This window comes from Leptonotus elevatus, chromosome 4, assembly GCF_054856555.1.
Source record: "Leptonotus elevatus isolate MCC_2025b chromosome 4, RoL_Lele_1.0, whole genome shotgun sequence".
Taxonomy (NCBI): Eukaryota; Metazoa; Chordata; class Actinopteri; order Syngnathiformes; family Syngnathidae; genus Leptonotus; species Leptonotus elevatus.
In genome coordinates, this window is record NC_141242.1 from 21,713,081 (window position 1) to 21,735,427 (window position 22,347).

General features: G+C 37.9%; 1 protein-coding gene across 3 annotated transcripts in view; it reads left to right on the top strand.

Moving 5' to 3' along the window:
- cpne2 (copine II) overlaps nucleotides 1-22,347 on the top strand; it is a 36,961-nt gene that overhangs the window by 7,641 nt on the left and 6,973 nt on the right. For 2 of the 3 annotated variants that reach the window (XM_086073322.1, XM_086073323.1), the window contains exons 3-15: nucleotides 1,404-1,583; nucleotides 1,686-1,760; nucleotides 1,874-1,945; nucleotides 2,646-2,729; nucleotides 2,913-3,002; nucleotides 3,093-3,191; nucleotides 7,602-7,688; nucleotides 8,322-8,381; nucleotides 14,902-15,035; nucleotides 17,651-17,705; nucleotides 18,070-18,121; nucleotides 18,198-18,331; nucleotides 21,490-21,726. In XM_086073322.1, the coding sequence (XP_085929448.1) occupies nucleotides 1,404-1,583; nucleotides 1,686-1,760; nucleotides 1,874-1,945; nucleotides 2,646-2,729; nucleotides 2,913-3,002; nucleotides 3,093-3,191; nucleotides 7,602-7,688; nucleotides 8,322-8,381; nucleotides 14,902-15,035; nucleotides 17,651-17,705; nucleotides 18,070-18,121; nucleotides 18,198-18,331; nucleotides 21,490-21,726 (1,359 nt within the window). The remainder of the gene's footprint in view (nucleotides 1-1,403; nucleotides 1,584-1,685; nucleotides 1,761-1,873; nucleotides 1,946-2,645; nucleotides 2,730-2,912; nucleotides 3,003-3,092; nucleotides 3,192-7,601; nucleotides 7,689-8,321; nucleotides 8,382-14,901; nucleotides 15,036-17,650; nucleotides 17,706-18,069; nucleotides 18,122-18,197; nucleotides 18,332-21,489; nucleotides 21,727-22,347) is intronic. The other variant, XM_086073324.1, reaches the window with a different exon arrangement.

The window sequence follows — 22,347 nt, forward strand, 5'->3', positions numbered from 1 at the left end:
TAGCGATTTTGAAATATACTCATGGAGTGCTTCCTACTCAGGCTGTGACACTTGATCGAGTTCGGAGTTAGGTAGTTGTGCATCAGGGACGAGGTCAATGGCACAATCGTAAAGGAGATCAGGGGGCAGTAACTAGGCCCGGTCTTTACTAAATACTTTTTTCTTAAGTATGAAGGGGGAGAAACCTTGGATAAGTCAGTAACCTCCGGCTCAATTTCTGTGACCGGCGGACTTTAGACAGTGTATGTGACAGAAGATGAAATTTGACGTGGTTTACGGAGGGTAAAAGTTGGGCATTTAAGGAAACCCACTAAACCAGGATCAACAAAACATTCATCCGAACCAGAGTCTGACAGCTCAATTCATGACATTATAGGAATCATTATTTTCGTTTATTACTTATTATAGTTATCTTATTGGTGTATTAAATGGACCAAATAATGATATGTGCGGTATCGGACCAAGCCAGCGATATACAGGTACAGTGCTGGTTCTGGCAGGGCCACCACAATTTCTCAGGCCACCACCCGAAAAGGCTTAACGTAGAACCCTGCATTATTTTCAGTTTTGTGACGACACGACTTGAAAAAATGACCTTATCAAAGGGTCGGGCTACCTGGAAAATGTTCGGGTTACCTCAATTTCCAATGTTAGAAGCCCAGCTGGCTCCTTAGCATGGCTGGCTAAACCTCAGGCCTGCAGTTTGAGTATTGCATGGGTTTTTACTAGGGCTGCACAATATATCGGAAAAATATAATATCACTAATATAAAAATATGGCCCATGCAATATGCATATCGTTAAAACAACAACAAAAAACAACAAGTTTCATATGGAATTTTACGCTTTTATCTAAACTCGACCAGTCAGTCGCTAACAAAAATGTGCACCGCCATCCAATAATTGAACATTATTGAGAGGTAATTACAATTAATTAACTAAGAACATATTGAGTTTGCTTATTTTTGCTGCATGAACATTTTTAATTATTTCATTAGATAATACAAATTAAATTTATTTAGGTACATGCTAAATATCGATATCGCTATATTCAGCAACTATATCACATATCGCATGATTTTCCAATATCTTGTAGCCCTATTTTCTGCATTAAAAACTAAAATTGCTTGATTCTTAAGTCGTGACACTAAAATGAAATAATAAACCATCATCATCATGTTAGAGTTGCTTTCTTGTTTACAGAATGGATTAACATATACTGAATCAACAATACAATTCCTCTCAAGAGTATTATTACATGTGCAAACAGCAGGACTGGATTAGAAAGTGTGTGGATTTTTTTTTTATACCCTATTACTGCATACTACAAATTTGACTATTTTAAATCCCGAATTGTAAAAAGGTTGAAACTGAAAAGCAATCTCTCATCTCCATGTGTTTCAGCTTGGCCGGACTGAAACAGCAGTTAATAACTTGAACCCAGTTTTTGGAGTGAAGTTCCAGGTGGACTACCACTTTGAAGAGATTCAGAAGCTTCGCTTTGCCATGTTTGATGAAGACAAGTGCGCCACGCAGCTCTATGAACACGATTTCTTGGGAGAATACGTTTGCACACTTGGAGTTGTATGAAACAATTTCACTTATTAGCCATTACCAAACTGAATTTCAACATCACACGATTCCGTAATAATTCATGCCTTATTTGTCTCTTGCATTTTTCACTAGATTGTGTCCAATAAGAAACTTGACCGGCCATTGATCTTGGCCAATGGGAAGCCTGCTGGCAAAGGATCCATCACTGTAAGAGCCTGTACTTTGCTTTCAATGTAATTTTGTCTTTCCTTTTTGAATGACCATTTTGTTGATGTGAAGCTATTATTTGAAATGTGCCTTCCGTTGTAATGTGCTAATAGATTGCAGCCCAGGAGCTGTCTGACAACAGAATCATCACTTTGACCCTGAGTGGGCGTAAACTGGACAAGAAGGTAGGTGGTTCTTCCCACGCAAATGCAAACACGCTCATATTCAGAACAGGATTTACTAATGAATTTAATGGAATTCATAGAAATGTAATTGTCGCAGTTTTAGCAGTGTTTCCCACACCATGTTAATACTGGCCACCACCCAAGTCGATTTCAAGAAAATTTTATAAAAATAACAACAACAACAAACATGTCGCGACCAGATAAACCGCATGTAACACTAGTTCGCCGTCACTCACTTGTGGATCATGAGGTTAGAGGAGACGCAAGTAGCAGGACTGCAACCTTTTGTTTAAAAGGATGCCTATTGTGTAAGTAAAAAAAAATAAAAATACTTCTACATTTTGAAAAGTCTCAAAAATTGGCATTTGTATTTCAAAAAAATTTGACGCCAATATTTTTTCCACACTTTTTACTGAAAATAAATACCGGTTCCAAATATTGGTTATCAGCCTCCTTGACGAACTAATAATCGGCATCGGTATCAACCCTGAAAAAAACATTTCGGTCTATCTCTAATCTCCAATGCCCCCTATTTACCTATGCTGCGCTGGCATGCAGAACTTGACGGACCAGTCCACTTGTCTAAAAATCAGGGTGCACCAACATTTGCGCCCCTACACACGTGCTGTCTATGAAAATAGGGCACATTAACTTTACAAGAGAACACCAATTTACAGTAATATATCGTTGTTCTTTGCAGGACTTTTTTGGGAAGTCAGATCCATATCTGGAATTTCACAAACAGGGAGAGGATGACAAATGGATGCTGGTGCACAGGACAGAGGTGAGTCCAACATTTTAATGTATCTTCTTTCATGCCAATTTATATTTATCAATTGACATACTTACTATAGTAAAAGATGCAAAACTGGAACTATTGTATATTTCTGTTGTGCTACTTGATATTATTTCTTCTGTTGTTTGATTTGATGAATTATTTGCTGCCTGTTTGTCTGTGTCACCCAAGGTCATAAAGAACACTTTAGACCCCTCATGGAAACAGTTTACCGTTCCTCTTGTTTCTCTCTGTAATGGCGATGTGGACAGGAGCATCAAGGTCAGTTGCTACTCGTCAGCTCTACTGCAAGCTACGCACAGCTTCGTGGGTTAGAATCACTGATTTATTATTTGTTCTACACAATAACAGGTCTTGTGTTATGACTATGATAATGATGGCGGCCATGATTTCATTGGAGAATTCCAAACAACAGTGGCCAAGATGAGTGAGGCTCAGAATTCAGTGGAGGTAATACTTTTTCTTTTTTTTTTATAGTTACCAACTCCATTAAAACTGTTTATGATACAAAATGTAAAAATATATAGTATTATATCATCATGATGAAGTTCAGATGAAAGGTGAACATTTTAAGTTTAAATGCTGGAGATAAAGTTTTCTTAGAATACAGCAATGGATTAAGTTGTTTAAAGTAAGCTAATAATGATTGCACGGTCAGTGACAAACAGAAATTGACAATAGCACATTTTAACTCATTCACTGCCATTCACGGCTATAGACGTCAAAGATTCATTGGAACTCTTTAGTTTAACATTTTTTTTTCACTTTTGTTAACAAGAGGATGAAAACCTAGATTTTTCTACTGCACATTTAGAACAGATATAAAATGTATGATTAATCGTGAGTTAACTAGTGAAGTCATGCGATTAATTACGATTAAAAATTGTAATCGCCTGACGCCCCTAATTTTTAATGATCTTTTCTTCTTCTTTTTTTAAATCGGGTCAGGCGATTAAATTTTTTATTGTAATTAATTGCATTACTTCAATAGTTAACTCACGATTAATCACAAACAGATTACATACTCTTGCTAACAAAAGTGGGAAAAAAATGTTAAACTAACAGAAATAGGTCAAATGAATTTTTGACGTCTATAACCGTCAATGACAGTGAATGAGTTAACAATAAAACCAAATTAACCCCCGTACTGCTCAGCAAGGCAGCAAAAACATGCTCATTATGCTTTTACTTATTTATAAATAACGCAAAAAAAATAATCCACCCAATGGAGATGGACAATATTGTACAAAAGTTAAACGGCTAGGTTAAAGGGGAAGTCAACCTTAAACATTTCTTGACAATAATACGTTAAATGTGACCTCACTAGTCGAAACATGACATTCTGATTAATATCACACTTGCGTAATATGAGTTATGCAGCAAAATCCAGACGTTTTTATCCATCTCACGGGGCAGCCATTTTGCCACTTTCTGTCGACTGAAGATGACATCACAGTTGCTCAGGGCTCAGGCAACGACCAATCACAGCTCACCTTTTTTTCTGCAGCTTAGCTGTGATTGTTTGTTACCCGAGACCTGTGCAACTGTGATCTCATTTTCAATCCACAGCAAGTGGCAAAATGGCCGCCTTCTGATATTGATTAAAAACTGCTGGATTTGGAACGCAACATAGAACATATTTTTGTCAATAATTTTTGTGGGGTTTGACTTCCCCTTTAGGACGCATATTATTTTCCCATATTGTTTACTTCTGTTTCATATTGTTCGTCTGCGGACTGTAAAAATGATTACTTATAGTTTTCCAATAAAGAAAATAGATTGAAATCTTGTCTTAGTGGCAAAAATCCCACATGGTTACCATGCCGATAATAACAGTTTTGAAATAAGACCAGCCCACGGCTGTTGGATGTGTTGTGAAAGCAGTCGACGATAGCCAGGAGATCTGGAGGTGCTTCCTGTCCTCAGTGAAGCACACCAGACTACACTCATTAAAGTCACTCCAGTTTCACACCAGCTCAAATGTTCAGCCAGCTATCTCACACTGCACATCATAACAGACGAGTCTCCACCATCTGTCTCAATATCTGTTGTATGCGCCCAGCGTTTGTTCTTTATCGCCTTTTTTCCTCCGTTGCATTTGCCATGTGTCCACATAAAGTCTCTGAGGCTGTCTGATGTTTAGGTTGCCAAGACTGAGTGATTTTATCTTGGGAGACAGTTTTGGCCATGTGTTAAAGGGGAAGTCAACCCAAAATGTTATCTTTGGTAATAATATGTTCTATGCAGCCCCACTAGTCTAAATATGGTATTTTGGTTGATATTGTGTTAGTGGACCATGATTTAAAAGGGACCCCGACCGTAATAACAAGTTTGCTCTATATTATTTATTTGGTTGCTACTAACATAACTATGAGATTCATTTTTCAAAAATAATTTCCAGTTTAAACACATTTTGTAGAAACTTTATTGGGACATACGCCGCCATTGTTTTTTTTTTTACGTTGCAATGCATTCAGTGCGTTGTGACTTAGAATGGCGGCTCGCTCTCTGCCGAGCAATGTGAAACTCCTATAAAGAAAGCAAGGCAAGCCTCCGTAACGTTCATAAAGAAACAACACGCGATCGGGAGTCACCCTCCTCCACGCCGTGCTTTCGTCATTCACCAGACGCATTCAGGAGTTTTGATCGTCCCTTTAGGAACGTTACCTTGCTTTCTTTATAAGCGTTTCACATTTCTCGGCAGAGAGCCAGCTGCCATTCTACGTCACTACGCACCAGGGTTTCCACGGGGAAAATAAATGTATATCGTATCGTATCGTATCGTATTATAGTTTTGGAATTTTTCATTTTAGTTAGTTTTTATTTCGTTTTGAGTTCTGTTTTTTAAATTTAGTTTTGAATAGTTTTTATGGCGGTTCTGTTATTTCATATTTGCTTAGTTTTAGTTTAGTTTTAGTTGGTTTTAGTATTAGTTTTATTTTTTATTTTATTTTTAAAGTGTGTTTTACTTGTGCGCAATATTTAAAAAACACCATGGGAGCAACGTCATCTGAGAGTGCTTTTCTATTGACTGCTGCTAAATGACGTCACTTTTGTGTGACATTCTTTCAAATGTCCTTATTCCGGTTAATATCAAAATAAATCATCCCAAAGGCTCATGCATTAAATTGATTACCAAAAACTAAAGCGAAGGACATTTTTGCTATAATTATAAAACTAAAACTAACTGAAACTACATAAAATGTAGTTTCAGTTAGTTTTCGTTTTTAAAAAGCATTTTCGTTTTTATTTTATTTGGTTAACAAATGTTTTATTTTATTTTAGTTTTAGTTTTTTCGTTAGTTTTAGTTAACTAAAATAACCTTGCTACGCACTGAATGCATTGTGACGTAAATAACAGTAACGGTATACGTCCAAACAAAGTTTCTACAAAACATATTTAACCTGGAAATGATTTTTGAAAAATGTATCTCACAGTATAACCTAATAAATAATATAGAGCAGACTTGTCATTACAGTCGGGGTTCCTTTTAAGCAGCAAAAATCCAGCCGTTTTTATCCATCTCAGGGGGCGGCCATTTTGCCACTTGCAATTGAAGATGACATCAATGTTGCTCAGGGCTCAGGCAACGACCAATCACAGCTCACCTGTTTTCTGAAGCTGAGCTGTGATTGGTTGTTACCGAAGACCAGAGCAACATTGATGTCATCTTCAGTTGACAGCAAATGGCAAAATGGCCGTCCCCTCAGATGGATAAAAATAGCTGGATTTTGCTCCATAACTCATATTCCACAAACGCAATATTAATCAGAATGTCATGTTTAGACTGTTGAGGTCACATATAACATATAATTGTCAAGAAATGTTTAAGGTTGCAACATGCTGATAGAAGATAGGCTATGGTACCTTATCAAATATTCAACAATCTTTCATCTTAACTTACCAATAAATTATGAAGATTTTTTTGTTTGTTTATCAAACATTCTAAACCACACCCTGCATCAGAATCTTGGAATAGCACAGCAGACCTTCTACATATAATTAGCATACTTGTGCACATCTGAGTGCCATTATGTTAATTCAACACTTGCGTAATACTGTAAGATTTAAATTACAATCGTACGTTGAGCAAGATAATAATACCGTGTTGAATGGCACAATCAGAGAGTTTTACCGTACAGTTAACATTATCCAACCATCCATTGTCTATACCGCTTGGTGGCCATGGAGTGCTGGAGCCTACTCAAGCTGAGTTCTTAATAAGATATATTCAGCAAATTGTTATTTTTTATTACGAGACCCTCCAGTAATGAGTCCAAATCCTTGCTCTGTGGTGTAAGCTGCATCTTAATTTAAAACGTGTGAAGCTAATCTTTATTATGACTATTAATAGGTGTCGATTTGCATTGTGCTCATAAATGGTTTGAAGTCTGAAGGCTGAATAGGCATTGAATGGATTATAACTTTCCATTTATGCTTTCTTCATCTGCTAATGATACATTGTGCAGAAAATGGGGAATTCACCATCAGCTGTGTGTACGTGTTGGTGTCGGTGTATGAGCGGTTGTGCAGCAAAGCAACCACATGACTTGTTCTCCCACTGAGCCTGTTCACATGTGCCAATGGTGTGTGTCTAAAAAGAGCTCACGAGAAAAGACAGACTAGATGGATGGGGGATGGAGAAGAATAAGAGGAGCTTTTGAGATGCAAAGTCTTTCGTTGAAACTTGCAATCGCATAACACGACATTAACTAAGCGACTTCGGTTCGCTGACGTTTTGCGTTTTGTGTTTGGAAAAAAAAACATCATCCGTTACTGTATATCAGTTACTGTCAAATCTGCTTTCATTTCTACTCTTGATGTTTATCATTTTCATTTTGTTTCTAAATCTTTGCCAGGTGGAATTTGAATGCATCAACCCAAAGAAGCAAAAGAAGAAGAAGAATTATAAACATTCTGGTGTTATTATTCTCAAATCGTGTAAGGTAAGGATAAATGCTGGCTTATGATTCGTTCCTATCAATAAACCACTGCAATGATTTGTGCATTAACTTATCTTAACTAGGGAGGTGAAATTGTTATTATTTTTTTAAACTGCTCTAAGAAATATAACAAATTAGTGTAGTGAGTGTTTTGGGATGACGTTAAATCCGTCATAATTGTTTTTTATGCATATGCATGTACACATATCACTTCATAATTGTCTTTGTTGGCTGTGAATGGATTTAATTATAATAGCTAATTATAATTTTGCGAATGGTCAGACCCCAAATTATTTTGCTTGAGACCATGACTGATTGCCAGAGACATCAAGGTACGCCTCGTTGCGCCACTCCTCCCTGCTCACCATGCTGCTTGGTGTAAACAGGAACAAACACGAGACACAAGGTGCATGGAATGAATAGAAAGAAAAAAGAAAAAAACCCTAAATGGATTATGACACTAATAACAGAAACAAAAATGATTATGATATCCATAACATGGTGTCCTATGTTTGGAAAACATGGGTTGTATTGTCATTTTAGAACAAAAGGTGAGTATAGAAAGGAATAAAATACATGTATAATATATTTTATTTTACATCTGGTTTACTATAGTCTGTGACTCTTGTTTTCTAGATTACAAGGGACTACACTTTCCTGGATTACATACTTGGAGGATGCCAGCTCATGTTTACTGTGAGTTTGATTGTGAGACATTTGATGTATTGTAAATCGTCAATCACTAGTCATGAATAAGGATCACCGAACAGAGTACAACAACTAATTATTATTCGCTGAATTCACAAATGGATGCAGGAAGTAATAAACTGGCAGACTGATGTAAACACGTTAGGGTGAAATCCAAAGCGGAGCGGAGATTCTTAAATCGTGTCCAACTTCTTAATCTTTTGTCTTTTGTCACAGACACTCATCTCTTGCATGCTGTATCGTACTTAATAAACCTTTTACCATACACAAGCAATTTGTAAATGTCCATCCCTCCACATAAATATTTTTTTCCTCATACTGGCATTTAATCCCACACATTTCCTAACTGCATTAAGGACATGTACAGAATTAGATGCAGTGCCCATGCACCTTCAATATCTTCACACCTTTTCCTGCCAAATCACACGGATTTAAACACGCCGAGATTCATGCTGAATCTTATTATCACATCATCATATAGTACACACGCCATGTATGTGCACAGATGCCACAAATATGTACAGAGACAAAGTTGTGCACAAGTAGACATGCACACGCAGATTGAGCTGTTCTGCGGTGTTCAATCAGACTTAGAATGACTCTAATCCTAATCTCCAGGAAGGAAAACTCTCTGCTCTCCTCACGGCTGCAGGGCTTTAGAGAACGGCAACATTTCTTGGTAACACTCCCAACACAAAGAGGTTTGCTACTGCGGATAGGTTGTTTGTAAAATAAATAGTTGACATTTAGGCATAGTTTATGTTTGGTATAATTTATGGTACAAATGCCTCGAGATCTGTGTACATGGCAGACTCCAGTGGCTGACATAAGGAGAATTAAACACACAAAGTGTTTTGTTTTTTTGTTTTAAATAAAATGATTCTGCAATATGATTCAGGTATTACAATCAGAATGAAAGCACAGTATGTATTTGGGGAAAACAACCTCAGCAAACAGGCACACAGCAACTTGAATAGTACTCACTTGTTAATCTGTAAATGTTCTTTATGATGATGATATATATATATCCATCCATCTTCTCAACCGCTTGTTCTCACAAGGGTCGCTGGAGCCTATCCCAGCTGGCTTCGGGCAGTAGGCGGGGTACACCCTGAACTGGTTGCCAGCCAATCACAGGGCACACAGAGACTCCAGGCAATTGGATTCCTAGCAATCGATTGTTTTCTTGCCTGATAATTCACCTTATGGTTTCCTGAATGTAAAAATGTCTACAGTACTATATAACCGTCTGCCATTTAAATAATTTATTATTGATGTGTAGGGTATTAAGTTAGTTCTATTGGTACACTAATGTAGCATCCAACATTGTACATGTACACAACAGTGTACATTCCTTGTACGACCTGATATTTTGAGTGGTATTTTTCCACTGGATAGTTTGTTTTATTGTTTTTGTTTGTTTGTTTGTTTTACCCATTGCCAGTCAACATAAAATGTTTTATTAAAAAAATGCAGAAAAGACCAGAGAGTAATTTTAAGGAACAGTATTTCTGGATGTATATTGATATAATTAATTAATTAATAATGACCCACTCTTACAGGGGTATAAACATTTGTCCATACTTGGCACACTATAGAAACATCTGTTATATTATGATCATGGTATACAATACGTCACTGATGCCATATATCATTTGTATCATTGAATTCCCTAACCCAATCATAATAGATAAGGACTTGAATCGATAAGCAGCATTAATGTACTGCCAGCACAGCTTTGGGAATATTCCTCAATTAGAATACTGCGGCCCGTTTTTCTATACAATTGCCTGTAAAGTAGAAAGGGAGTGAGTGCTTGTCATGTTATGTTTAGTGTATTTTGTGCTAACAATTGTAAATAGCTTGGGGCTAGAAACCGGTTGGAAACAGAATGGTGTCATCTCCCACTGTCACTGAATTTACACTTATCAAAGTAATAATGTCTAGCACCAGAGATCACTGAAGGAAAATGCCATAATAGCTTATGAAATCTAATGTTTTAGCAACATCAAATTAATTCCCCAGATAGCATTGCACAATGGAAATATTAAAAATACTCTTGCATGTCAGTAAGCATCCACTCCAGGCATGCACATAGACAATAGTTGTTCATTTGGGCTAATGCATATGGATTAGGTTTTTAACTGGTATTGCATTAATTTCAATCAAATGATCAGCTCATCAGCAAGCGCTGCAGAAGCCTGATAATGATCCTGATTATATAATTCAGATTGGAAGACACGGGATCGTATTGATGCTCTTGATGACCGAACTTGGAGACTTCTGATTTAGAACAGTCCCTTTATTACGTTTCATACGAGTACATTGAGAGCCATTCGTAAATCGCAAAATGTCTTTCTTAACACATAAGACATTTTTGTAAAAAAAAAAAAGATGGTTATTAATTACATGTACAGTTATGTAATATGATAGGCTGCACCTGAGTGGCCCCATGATTCATAAAAAAAAGAGCTGAATTTTTTTTTATAAACATGTTTCCTCTACTACAGTGTACTCCCTCATACTTGCGGCTTAGCTACCGCAAATTCACTTAATTGGCTGATTTTATTTTAATTTTGTATCTTTTTTGGGAGAGCAAACCACTATTTCATGGGAAATTTATATATTTAGTGCAACAGTCTTTTTTTGAAGAATGCACATCAATTATACACATATTTTAGTGATCCGGTCTCTATCCATTGTGAAAAGCAGGGTTCCACTGAATGGTTTTACATTGCAAAATCACCATTCACCACTCGATGGCAGACATGGCTTAGTTGCACTTCTTACCGACCGATAGGCCTAATATTTTTTACCTGAATATTAAAATTTTGAGTGAGTTGACTTTTGCAAAAAAAAAATACTAAATGATTTCATACACTTAATGTGTTTTTTCCATCCTTGAATGATAATTTTTATGCACTGAGAAAAAAAAATCATGTTTTTTTTTTTTCAACCTTTGTTGTTGAAGGCTGGATATTTCATGCATCCTTAAAAAATGCATTATAAGAATTTGAGATACTATGATGTACATAATTGGGTCAATTAGGAAAAAATGTCTTATGCTCATATTTTGTCCATATTTTAAATGGCATTTTTGTCATACATCTGGTCAGGAAGTGAAAAATTGTGGGCCCCTCCATCATGTTGCCAAACCCTGGTTTTGAGTCTCAGCTATCATTAAACACTCTTTAGATTGTCTAATGTGACATTAGGGGACTGTTAGTTGGTACTAAGGAAGTGCTTGGTTGAGGACCCAGAAGCATGAAGACAAGTGTAATGAACAAAGCAATTTATTAACAAAAACACTACAAGAGTACTGGGGGAAACTCTAAATACAAAACCAACAATGTTCTAAAAAAAAACCTGAAAGTAACACCAGGACAAAAAAAAACTCACCACCATAAATAACAAGCCAGTGTGACGACGACAATGCTCCCTATGGCACACGAAAGCTTTCAATGTACCCGCACAAGTTTATTACTGTTTGGGCAGTTCATCCACACGGCGGCGCCGTTTTGGAGCTTGAAACCGATTACTTTTGGTCCAGAGTGGAAAGATCTCAAAACGCAGCATATGTGGGATATTCCTCCAGTGATGACCTAGTGGTCGCAGCTCAATGACCGCGCATTGTCGTAGTTTGATGACGTATGCTCCAATTTTCACATGACTGCAGACGAACCGCCAGTCTGTCAACAACAATGGCGGATAGCTGTGTCGTAGTTGTTTTGCGCAACCTCCTTAGCTTGCTTATGCTTTTACAGCCAAATATTTTGAGTGATGTTGTTGTACTTGAATCACCCACCATTGTCACTTCTCCTGTGTTCGTCTCACTGATCTGTAGATACTACTGGATAGCCCAGGGGTGTCAAACTCATATTAGCTCAGGGGCCGCATGCAGGAAACTATATAACCAAGTGGGCCGGATCGGAAAGAATGGTATATAACTTAAAAACAAATGCCGGTAATTATACGCAGATTTTCGCTATTTGTGGGCCAGCCCTAAATTACGGAGCTCAACTGTAATCATATTGTTCCAAAAAATAACAAATACAAATGGAACGCAACAACACTTTGCCTGTATGAGTTCTGGACGTGTTAAAGCTACCTGTTTTGCATATATATTGTTCCCAGAATGCGTTGTGTGGCAGTAATGGTTATAAGGACATTAATTCTTGTCATATGTGTTTGTTACCATTAATTGAATTTGTGTCATATTTAACACGTTTATGTTGATTTATGATTTAAACAAAAAATAAAAAATAAAAAAAACATAACTTTAGATTGTATGTAAAATAATGACATCCAGGACAATTCCGTGTACAAATTGCATTGCTCATCTGAGGACTGTTTGTGAAATTACGAATTCATATGTTTTGATTGTGGCCGGCTGATAAATTGTTCCGACATTACAAATTTTGTTTTCATTTTACAAATATCGTGTCGCAGGCCGGACTAAACCCCTAATCCGACCTGCGGGACGTATGTTTGACACCCCTGCTGTAACTGTATAGGATTGTATGAGAAAACCTTTCTTGGGAATAGTAATATGGCGGTCTTGCGGCTTCAAAAGTCTTGGCCTATTGGCTATGCAGTAATATATTCAGATCAGTGGTTCGTCTTCTTCGCTGATTCTTCTTCTACGCGTTCCGTTAACTCCCTGTGGCTGCGCTACAGCGCCACTTCAGACTTGGCATATACATTACAGCCGTTAAACGTCCTCAGCGTCTTCTTTTGGACACTCGCGTGTCTTGAAACATTTCTGTCTGTACAAGATTTGTTTGAGGAACGAAGCCGGCTTTGCTTTCGTGTGAACGGGGCCTAGATAGGCTACCAGCCAACTGACGAGACAACGAGGAACACCTGGACAGAACACGGGATTGTATTGATGGAGCACAGGTGGAAACCAAAGACTAAACGAGCAAGACAGGATACAAGAAAACAAGCCATAACAAGGAACAAACCTAAATATAATCTAGACAAACAAATCATGACAGTTGCGAGTTCCCGCAAGCACACAAACTGTTGTTCGTTGCCTGAGGAAAATCTTGTCACTCTGCATCTCATCTTATGTTTAGGCACATTTGTTGAATGCGTGTGTGTGTGCGTGCGTATGCGGGTGTGCGTTTCCTTGAACTCACATGTGATGTATGTTATCACATTGTCAGTCTATTATCATCAGTGTTGAAAATATCCCTTTGTGGTGTCAGGGCCATTTTTACTCCTGGCAGTCAGCGTTAATAATTCTTAACTGCCCATAGTGTAAATTTTGTTTGTACAAAACTGAAGAGCATAATTAATTTTACTCTTTGTTAAGAGTGGATTTACACTGAATTGGTTCAAATGACACAATTAAAGTGTTTGTAGTGCCTTTAGTTGCTGCTTCAAGATGTACAAAGTGTTTTCCACTCTAGGACAGATCTCATGGGATGAAGACTTTTTGATGACATTTGGCCTTTATCACATTTTTAAATGTTTTTTAACGGATGGAATTTAATGACTTTGTGGCTAATACTGTACTATGAAGTCCTGTATAATGCTTCATACTGTGAATTCCCGAAATCAAAGCAACTTACTGAGTAGAGGTGTCGAAATTAATTGTTTAATCAATAACTAAGCGATTACAAAACTGGCAGACAAGTCTCGTACTCATTCTTTTAATACGCAAAACAACAAATGTCATTCTATCCAGATTAATCTGACTAAAACACTAAAGCACGGCCCAAGCGGTCTGACTGAATTGACCATGATACTTAAATGCATGGAAAGGGTCTTGGCGGAGCAAGTGGTGTCTGCACTGTTTGACAACTTGGACCCACTCTAATTAGCCTATAAAGCAAAACAAGGCACGGAGGACGCAAGCTCATGCTTTTGGACAGAGTCAATAAATAACTGGACTCTCAAAATCCCCACATAAGGATTTTATTTATGTATTTTCATCTGCTTTCAGCACTGCAAATAATGACACACTGCTCCACTGCCTCTTTTCAAGTTCACACCACTCAAATGTTATGGATGACGGAATTTTTATGTGACCGACCACAGCATGCGTTTTTAAATGGGTTTAAATCTTACCTACTGGTTTTTAAAAACAGGACTTCCCCAGGGTTGTATAATGTCACCTTCCTGGGCTACCGCGTCACTCCGTAAGGGGCTATATTTCTCTCATTCAAGGTGGATTCCGACACCAAATTCCCACACGTGGTCTAATGGCAGATGAAAACATACTTGAATGGCCGCAGGTCCTAGGGGTTTTAGAACTGGCAAGGCGGTGGTTTGAATTCTCAATGAGAACAAAATTGCCCGCAATGTCCCAAAACACAGTTTGTTGAGAAGTGGCGGAAGAAACTAGAAGACTGGCCACCCACAAGCGCCGCAGACAAGGCCAGAAGATCCTATCAGAATCAAGAATCAAGTTTGCTTCTTTATTTTGTGTGTGCGCACATGCTAAACTCAAGTAAATCAGACTCAAATAATGCATTCTTCTACTTTTTTGTTTTTCCCATAGGTTGGTATAGACTTCACGGCATCCAATGGGAACCCAAGGGAGCCTTCTTCCCTCCATTACATTAACCCACTGGGAAGTAATGAGTATCTTGCTGCCATTTTAGCTGTTGGACAAATCATACAGGACTATGACACGTGAGTATCTAACGAGGACAGCTACAGTGAGATTCTGATAGTATGTGGATCATGTTTTTACAATGGCCCAGATAAACTATACTATAACCAAACAAACTTCTTAAATGGCAGTTTGCATGAAATGGGCCTGGAAGTAAGTTGTTGGTGCCATAGTGTCTCCATAAAACACCCATGTGACACCACGTTGTTGTTGTTTTCAATCTGTTGGGTAATTTTCATGCATCAATGTGGACTGTGTAAAACTATGAACGTTTGTTTAAATTTGTTTCCTAAAATCAAACTTAAATATCTCCACTAATCTAACATAGCTTCCTCCTTGAGCCATCACCTTACATTGTTGGAGGGGTTTGTGTGTCCAAATGATCCTAGGAGCTAAGTTGCCTGAGGCTCTACTCCCCCCGTGGGGACAGCCAAGTTCAAACAGAACCTATGTGAGAGAACAGACAAAAGCACAGCTCTAAATAGGCGCGTGCCCAAAAAATCGATTCTCATAAGAATCACGATTCTCATTTAGTACGATTCAGAATAAATTTTAAATGTCCCAAAATCGATTTTATTTAAATTATTTTATACTGTATTCCCTTTGTTTATGTGTGCCTTTATTGGGAGCGCTGTCCATGTTGTACCCAATGTGGCCAATTAGGAGCAGTGTGGTCTGATACACTCTTGAGTTGTAGCCACATTAGAGAGTATAAGGGAAAAGTCATGTCCAATAAAAGTATTTTTTTTTGCAGCGTGGAACCGTTCTTTTGAGTGATAAAAGTGCCGCGAGTAGCGCACTAATTAGCATTAGCGAGTCAAACTGGAGTAGATCATTACGATTCCTTGAACATCTATAGATTGAAGCAAAAATCATTTTCAATCAAATCATTGTGAATCAAAAATCTTTCTTAATCAAAAACCGATTCTGAATCGAATCGCAGACCCAAAAATCTGAATTGAATCGAATCGTGAGACAGTCAAAGATTCCCATCCCTAGCTCTAAATCCCCTATGATGATGTTTGGAACTTGCTTTCCCGCTCCAAGGATGCATGTCACACGTCTCAGATGAGCTCAGACCCAGAGAAGCCAAATGTATTTTGCTTTGCATGGTTTTAACTTGCATTTGAAGATGTAGCTACAAACTGAGTGAACTGACAATGGTTTTCTAAAGTGTTTGCAATCCTGTGGCAATGTTCTTTACACAATGATGCCGGGGATAATGTGTTGCTGCTTGAGGGATTGAAGGTCACGGGCATTCAGTGTTGCTTTTTAGCCTTGCCATTTATGTGTAGAGATTTCTCTAGATTATCTGACTCTTTTTATATTATGGACCATAGATGATAAATTCCTTAATCTCCTTGCAACTACACTAGAAACATTAGCCGTTTCTGAAGAAGGCAGAGTGCGTACATACGTCTCGTAAACTGGCCTGTGGGCTTCAGAAGAACGTACGTGACAAAGTTCTGTAGTGTAGTTTGCAAATTTTTCATTTTACAAAGTTTTCATTTAAGTTTTGCACAACATCCCAGCTTCATTGGAATTGGGGTTTGTACTTTTTAATCTGGATTTAAAAGGGTTTAATCTGTTCTACTACTTTTACCAGAATACTGTATTTCTTTCACATAATTATTTGTACTTCTATTTTAGGACAGTATGAGTACTCATGGGTCATTCTGTTACGATGTTGGTGTATTGTGTGTATGCAGTTATTATGCTGATGCAGGTCAGGGGGTCACTGTTTTATGGATGTCTTGTGTTTATGGAGTTACTATGTCCCTTTTGATAATGTGATGATGTTTTGGCTGTTGCTGTGTTCTCTCTTATTTTATCATACAGGCCGTTATCCTGTCATGTGGAGTTGTGCATTGCAATAGCGAGAGTGAATGACACTTTTGTCAGTATGTGAAGGTTTCCCAGCCTTCTTCAACAAAGTAGTTTACTTTGTACATTTGACCTCTGCATCCAGCCCGCTCCGTGTTCTTAGTCGAGGTTTCTTCATAAAGCGTTTTATTCGAAGCCATCTGAATCCAGCCCTGCTTTCTGTTGGTACTTTGTATTTTTGTATATGAAGAATATTGTTTTGTCTTCGAAGCCATCTGAATCCAGCCCTGCTTTCTGTTGGTACTTTGTATTTTTGTATATAAAGAATATTGTTTTTGTCTTCGAAGCCATCTGAATCCAGCCCTGCTTTCTGTTGGTACTTTGTATTTTTGTATATAAAGAATATTGTTTTTGTCTTCGAAGCCATCTGAATCCAGCCCTGCTTTCTGTTGGTACTTTGTATTTTTGTATATAAAGAATACTGTTTTGTCTGCGTTTGGATCCTAAATCCGCTCCTCACATGACATTGTCAAACTTAATTTGTCATGAAAATATGAGGTCACTCTTCTGTTTTCTTTACCGATAAAAACTTTAATCTCAAAAAGAGAAACATATCACACAAATACAGTTTTCTTGCAACCAATCTTGTTTAATTATCAATTTGTCATAGCAGTTCTTAGTAAAGGTCACAAAATATCCATAGTTTATATTTTTTATATCCACTGTCTAAATGCTGGGTGTTGAAATTTGATTTTGAAGAAGAAAAAAAATGGTTTTATTTTCTAATCTGTTGTCATGGTTTCCTCCTCAGTGACAAAATGTTTCCTGCTCTAGGATTTGGAGCCCAACTCCCACCTGACTGGAAGGTAGATGTGTGTTTGTTTGTGTGTTTGTTTGTTATGAAAACAAACGATACATTTGTATCGTCATCCTCATTATCGTCGTCACAGTCTAACGTGGTGTGTGAAGATGTACAAACACACATAAAACCGTAAGCATTATACTTGCATATTCAAATCACTGTGCAATTGTCAACCCATCTGTGTTGCCATGGCACTGTGCTGATGAAAAGGACAAAGGAGAGAAGAGCTTGAATGCACACACACGCACACACAGAATGGAAGTTATACTACGTGAGAAATGGAGAGAAGTTTTTCAAAATGAATACAGTATGTAGAATATTTACTGCGAATTGCAATGAGTCTGAGTTTGGCTTTCTTATCTTTTTAGGTATCACATGAATTTGCAATCAACTTTAACCCCACAAACCCTTTCTGCTCAGGTATGTAATGATGTCATTGATTCAGACAATGAAACTATCCTCACATTGTTTTTGTTGTTGCTTTCTCCCTCACTAGGTGTGGAAGGTATTGCACAGGCTTACTCTGCCTGTCTCCCGCACATCCGTTTTTACGGGCCAACAAACTTTGCTCCAATTATTAACCATGTAGCCCGTTTTGCAGCCCAGGCCCTGCAACAAGAAAAAGCTGCGGTAAGTCACAACAGGAACATTTCAATTACATACATAATTTTCAAAAACGACGACGACGACATGTACAAAAGCAAATGTTACTCAAGACAATACAAAATAATGCAACCTCGCAAAAATGCTATATGTTGAATCTTTATTTTTAGTAGTCTAGGTAGACATTGTTGAGTGTGATAATGAGTACCGATCCAATTCAACACATCTTCGCATATAGGTGAGGTCAGTGAAGTATGAAATGACACCCAGAATAATGATTTAATTCTCATTAAACATGTGACGTGGCATTGATGTGGACTTAAGGTAGGCTTAAAACAAAGTATTTGGCAAAGGAATAGAAAGTTTTTTAAAAAATGGTTGCAAAAGTGCGGATGTTGCCTTGTTCAGGAATAGCACATGAAAAAATACGAGTACACCTGGCAGCTGCCTGTACTTGTTTCTTGACTGGGGCCATTTATGTAAAAAACATACAAAATAACAGAACAAATGTTACGTATGCCATGCAGTCTTTTATACCCTAACACAGAACAAATACATGAGTTGAAATGCCACAATATTTTATGTGTCACAATCCGTGTTTTTGTAACAACTACAGGCCTCTCTTTTTTCTTTTTCTTTTCAATCATTGGTAGAATCTAAGGTAAGAGAACATGCAATAGCCTTGAGCACTGGTATTTATCGATCGCGCACATGTGTGTGTGTGTGTTGAGTCAAAGGCTGTCAGCCGCACACTATAAGCAATACAACTGAACTACACAAACAAATTATTTGACGACTGGCCCTCACAAACTTAATGGCAATTCTCAGTTTGTTGCAACAAAAAATTATTTCATTACCCTGGTTGAGTAGACATTGGCAAGACTATATAATAATTAAAACACGGCCGTAACATGCCATATATGGTCATTTGATACAATCTGGCATTTTGATTGGCTATTAACATCTACTTTTTACAACATTGTCAACATAACACATACCATCCTTCCATTTTTGTCTTTTCTTCATCGCATCAGCTAGAATCCCCATTTTCTTTAAAAAGAAAAATGAAATAAATGCGTACGTACGTAAATAAAACATTACGATGGAATAGTTACAAGCTTTGAAAGCATACAAACAAAACCCCCCAGCACTAATTGAAATACAACTTACATGCATTGCTATGTCCATTGTTACAAGGTTAAGACATAAGCAAGCACTAATTCTCTTCATTCCTACTATGCTAGCTTTCTGTTTGCAGATATTGACAGTACTGACCTATTGAAAGCTGCACACACCTCTCACCGTCTGAATTGTGACTGCACAAAGAAGTTGCCACGTAACTGTAAAAGAGTCCAATCATAATCAGCCCTTACTACAGTCTTACTACAGCTAATCAGTGGGATTTTGCTTATCTGCAGGGTTAGCTGTGGAGGGGAAAAAATTGTAGCAGATTTCTCCTCCCCCGCCCAAAAAATAATAATTGTTCCTCAGTATAATGACCCAACCTGCGACTGGCCAGTGAATTTGTGCGAATACTCATTCTACTACCACAGCCACACACACCCTCAATCTAGCGTTCCAAGCAGTTTGCATGGCACAGTGTGTGATCGACCCTGGCTCTCTCTGCGTGATAACAATTCTCTAATCAGAGCTGCTGTTTGTCGATTTAAGAGACAAGCTTCAGAAGGCCCTGGATGTGTGTTTGTCTGTGACATCGGCGTCTATCTTCGTGACCTCGGCTCATACCATTAAATACTCTCGTGCGCTCTTATTGTATTCTTACCCTGATGATACCCTGACAACAAGTTCATATTATTGCAGTCCTTGTAAATTCTGTAATTTACATTGTTTAGATTGTTATTTTGGTTATTAACTTAACTAATGGGGTCTCATGACGACAAGAGCCAAATGCTAATTTAGCAAATGCCGGACAATTTATTGTAGCGTTGTTTGAACCTGAATCAGAATATAAAAAAGAAGAAATAAGAATCAGAATAAAGACATGCTAATACTGTACAGTAAACGTTGGTGCATTGTTTTTATTGCAAAAGCAAAACTGCAACTACTCTCTGTTGTATGTTGTACTTCTTATTTATATGGTGATATATAGTGAGTGACATAAAAAAATCACATTGCATCCTCTGAATTTGCTTTGCCAGCCTACATCCAAATGACACATTTTGCTCAAATAAATACTTTTTCAAATGAATTTTTGGGCCCTCATGTATTTATTCAACTTGCCACTATATACAATTGTACACAATTGGTGGCAAAATTAGGATATCTGGATGCTGGTCGTGAGGTACACCATACCCTCGCATTAAAAATAAAACAAAATAAATTGTCATATCAAATCTGTAATACAAATCTGTGCTGTCTAAAATTGTCCATTTAAACAGTGAAAAATGCTGAATTTGCATATTTACTGTACAGAAGATATCATTGGCTCAGAGTGTGAGTAAGGTGTGCATTGAGGTTATTTTTTTTAATCATGTGAGTAGGAGCACACAGAAGGTTTACTTAAATGTGTTTGTCAATGTGACTGACAAACACATTCACTCTTACGCGGTTTTACACACACACAAATACTTGTACTTACATAATTGTGAAGACATCCATAGACATAATGCATTTCCTAGCCCCTACACCTAACCTCAACCATCAAAAATGTTTGCCTAGCCCCGTTCCTTACCCTAACCTCAACCATAACCCAATTCAAACTAAACTCTAAAACCAAGTCTTGACCCTCAAAAAGAGGTCTTGAGTTGTGAGGACCGGCTAAAATGTCCTCAATCTGTTGGTTGAAGACGTATTTTGGTCCTCACAATGTAGTATGTACAAGTACGCACGTGCACACACACGCACGGGCTTGTTTTTTCTCTCATTTAATGCCACCATCATTTCTTTGCAGGAACAGATGGTGCGGTCTGTAGTGTGAATGGAGCCCAACCTGCTGCAAAGCAAAAGCCATTTCATTTCATTTTTCTTGTTACTGGATTGTTGTGTGACTCCTAATCAATTTTTGTTCTCTGATTCCTCCTATAAATCTTTGGTACATCCTGTAGGATATAGCTACAGTATGACAATCATCAGAAATGCAATTGCACAAGTCTAACTGAAAGCCATATTTTGTCTTTTCTCTTTCTCTCCTAAATCCTCCTTCGACCACCTTTCTGTCTGCGCAGCAGTACTTCACTCTGCTCATTATAACAGACGGTGTCATCAGCGACATGGATGAGACACGTCATTCCATTGTTCAGGCATCCAAGCTGCCCATGTCCATCATCATCATCGGTGTGGGCAATGCCGACTTCGCTGCCATGGAGTTTTTAGACGGAGACGCCAGCGTGCTGAGGTCCAACACAGACGAGGAGGCTGTTCGAGACATTGTGCAGTTTGTCCCCTTTCGAGATTTTCGCAACGTGAGTATTCACTTGTCTGAGGACTGAAACAGTTGCATGGTCTAAAGAAACGACTCCTGGCACAGCTTTATTGTATCATGGGATTTTGCACAATGCAACACACACTGATGAAGTATTAGGGGGGCAACAAAACTCATATCCAATCCGTTCCATTCCAGAATTATTGGGATTTCGAATTCTATTAAATTTGTCTGTTTGAAATCAAATTTTCTTCATAAAACTTAAGGTAAATACTTTACGTAAATTGTTTGCAGTTGATTATAATGATACATTTCAGTGGAACCTCTGCGTTTGAACGTCTCGGAACTCGTACAATTCGAACTTCAACCACAAAATCTGAGTAAAAAATGCCTTGGAATTTAGAACTCATTTTCGGAGTTTGAACACCCACGCAAAGAAAGCTAAGCCGAACATACCTTGAAAACGGGTAGCCGAGCAATGCCGAATGCTCACGTTGCGGTCGTGGAGACGATTAACTGCTTCAGATTGTGAAAACTCCCGGAGGTGCTTCATACTCGTGAGTGCATTTTTATTTTTCCACGACAATTTTCTTTGCCATAGGCCCAAAGAAAGATAACAGTGCCAGCGTTAGCAAAGAAAAACATACAGTGCTACAAACCA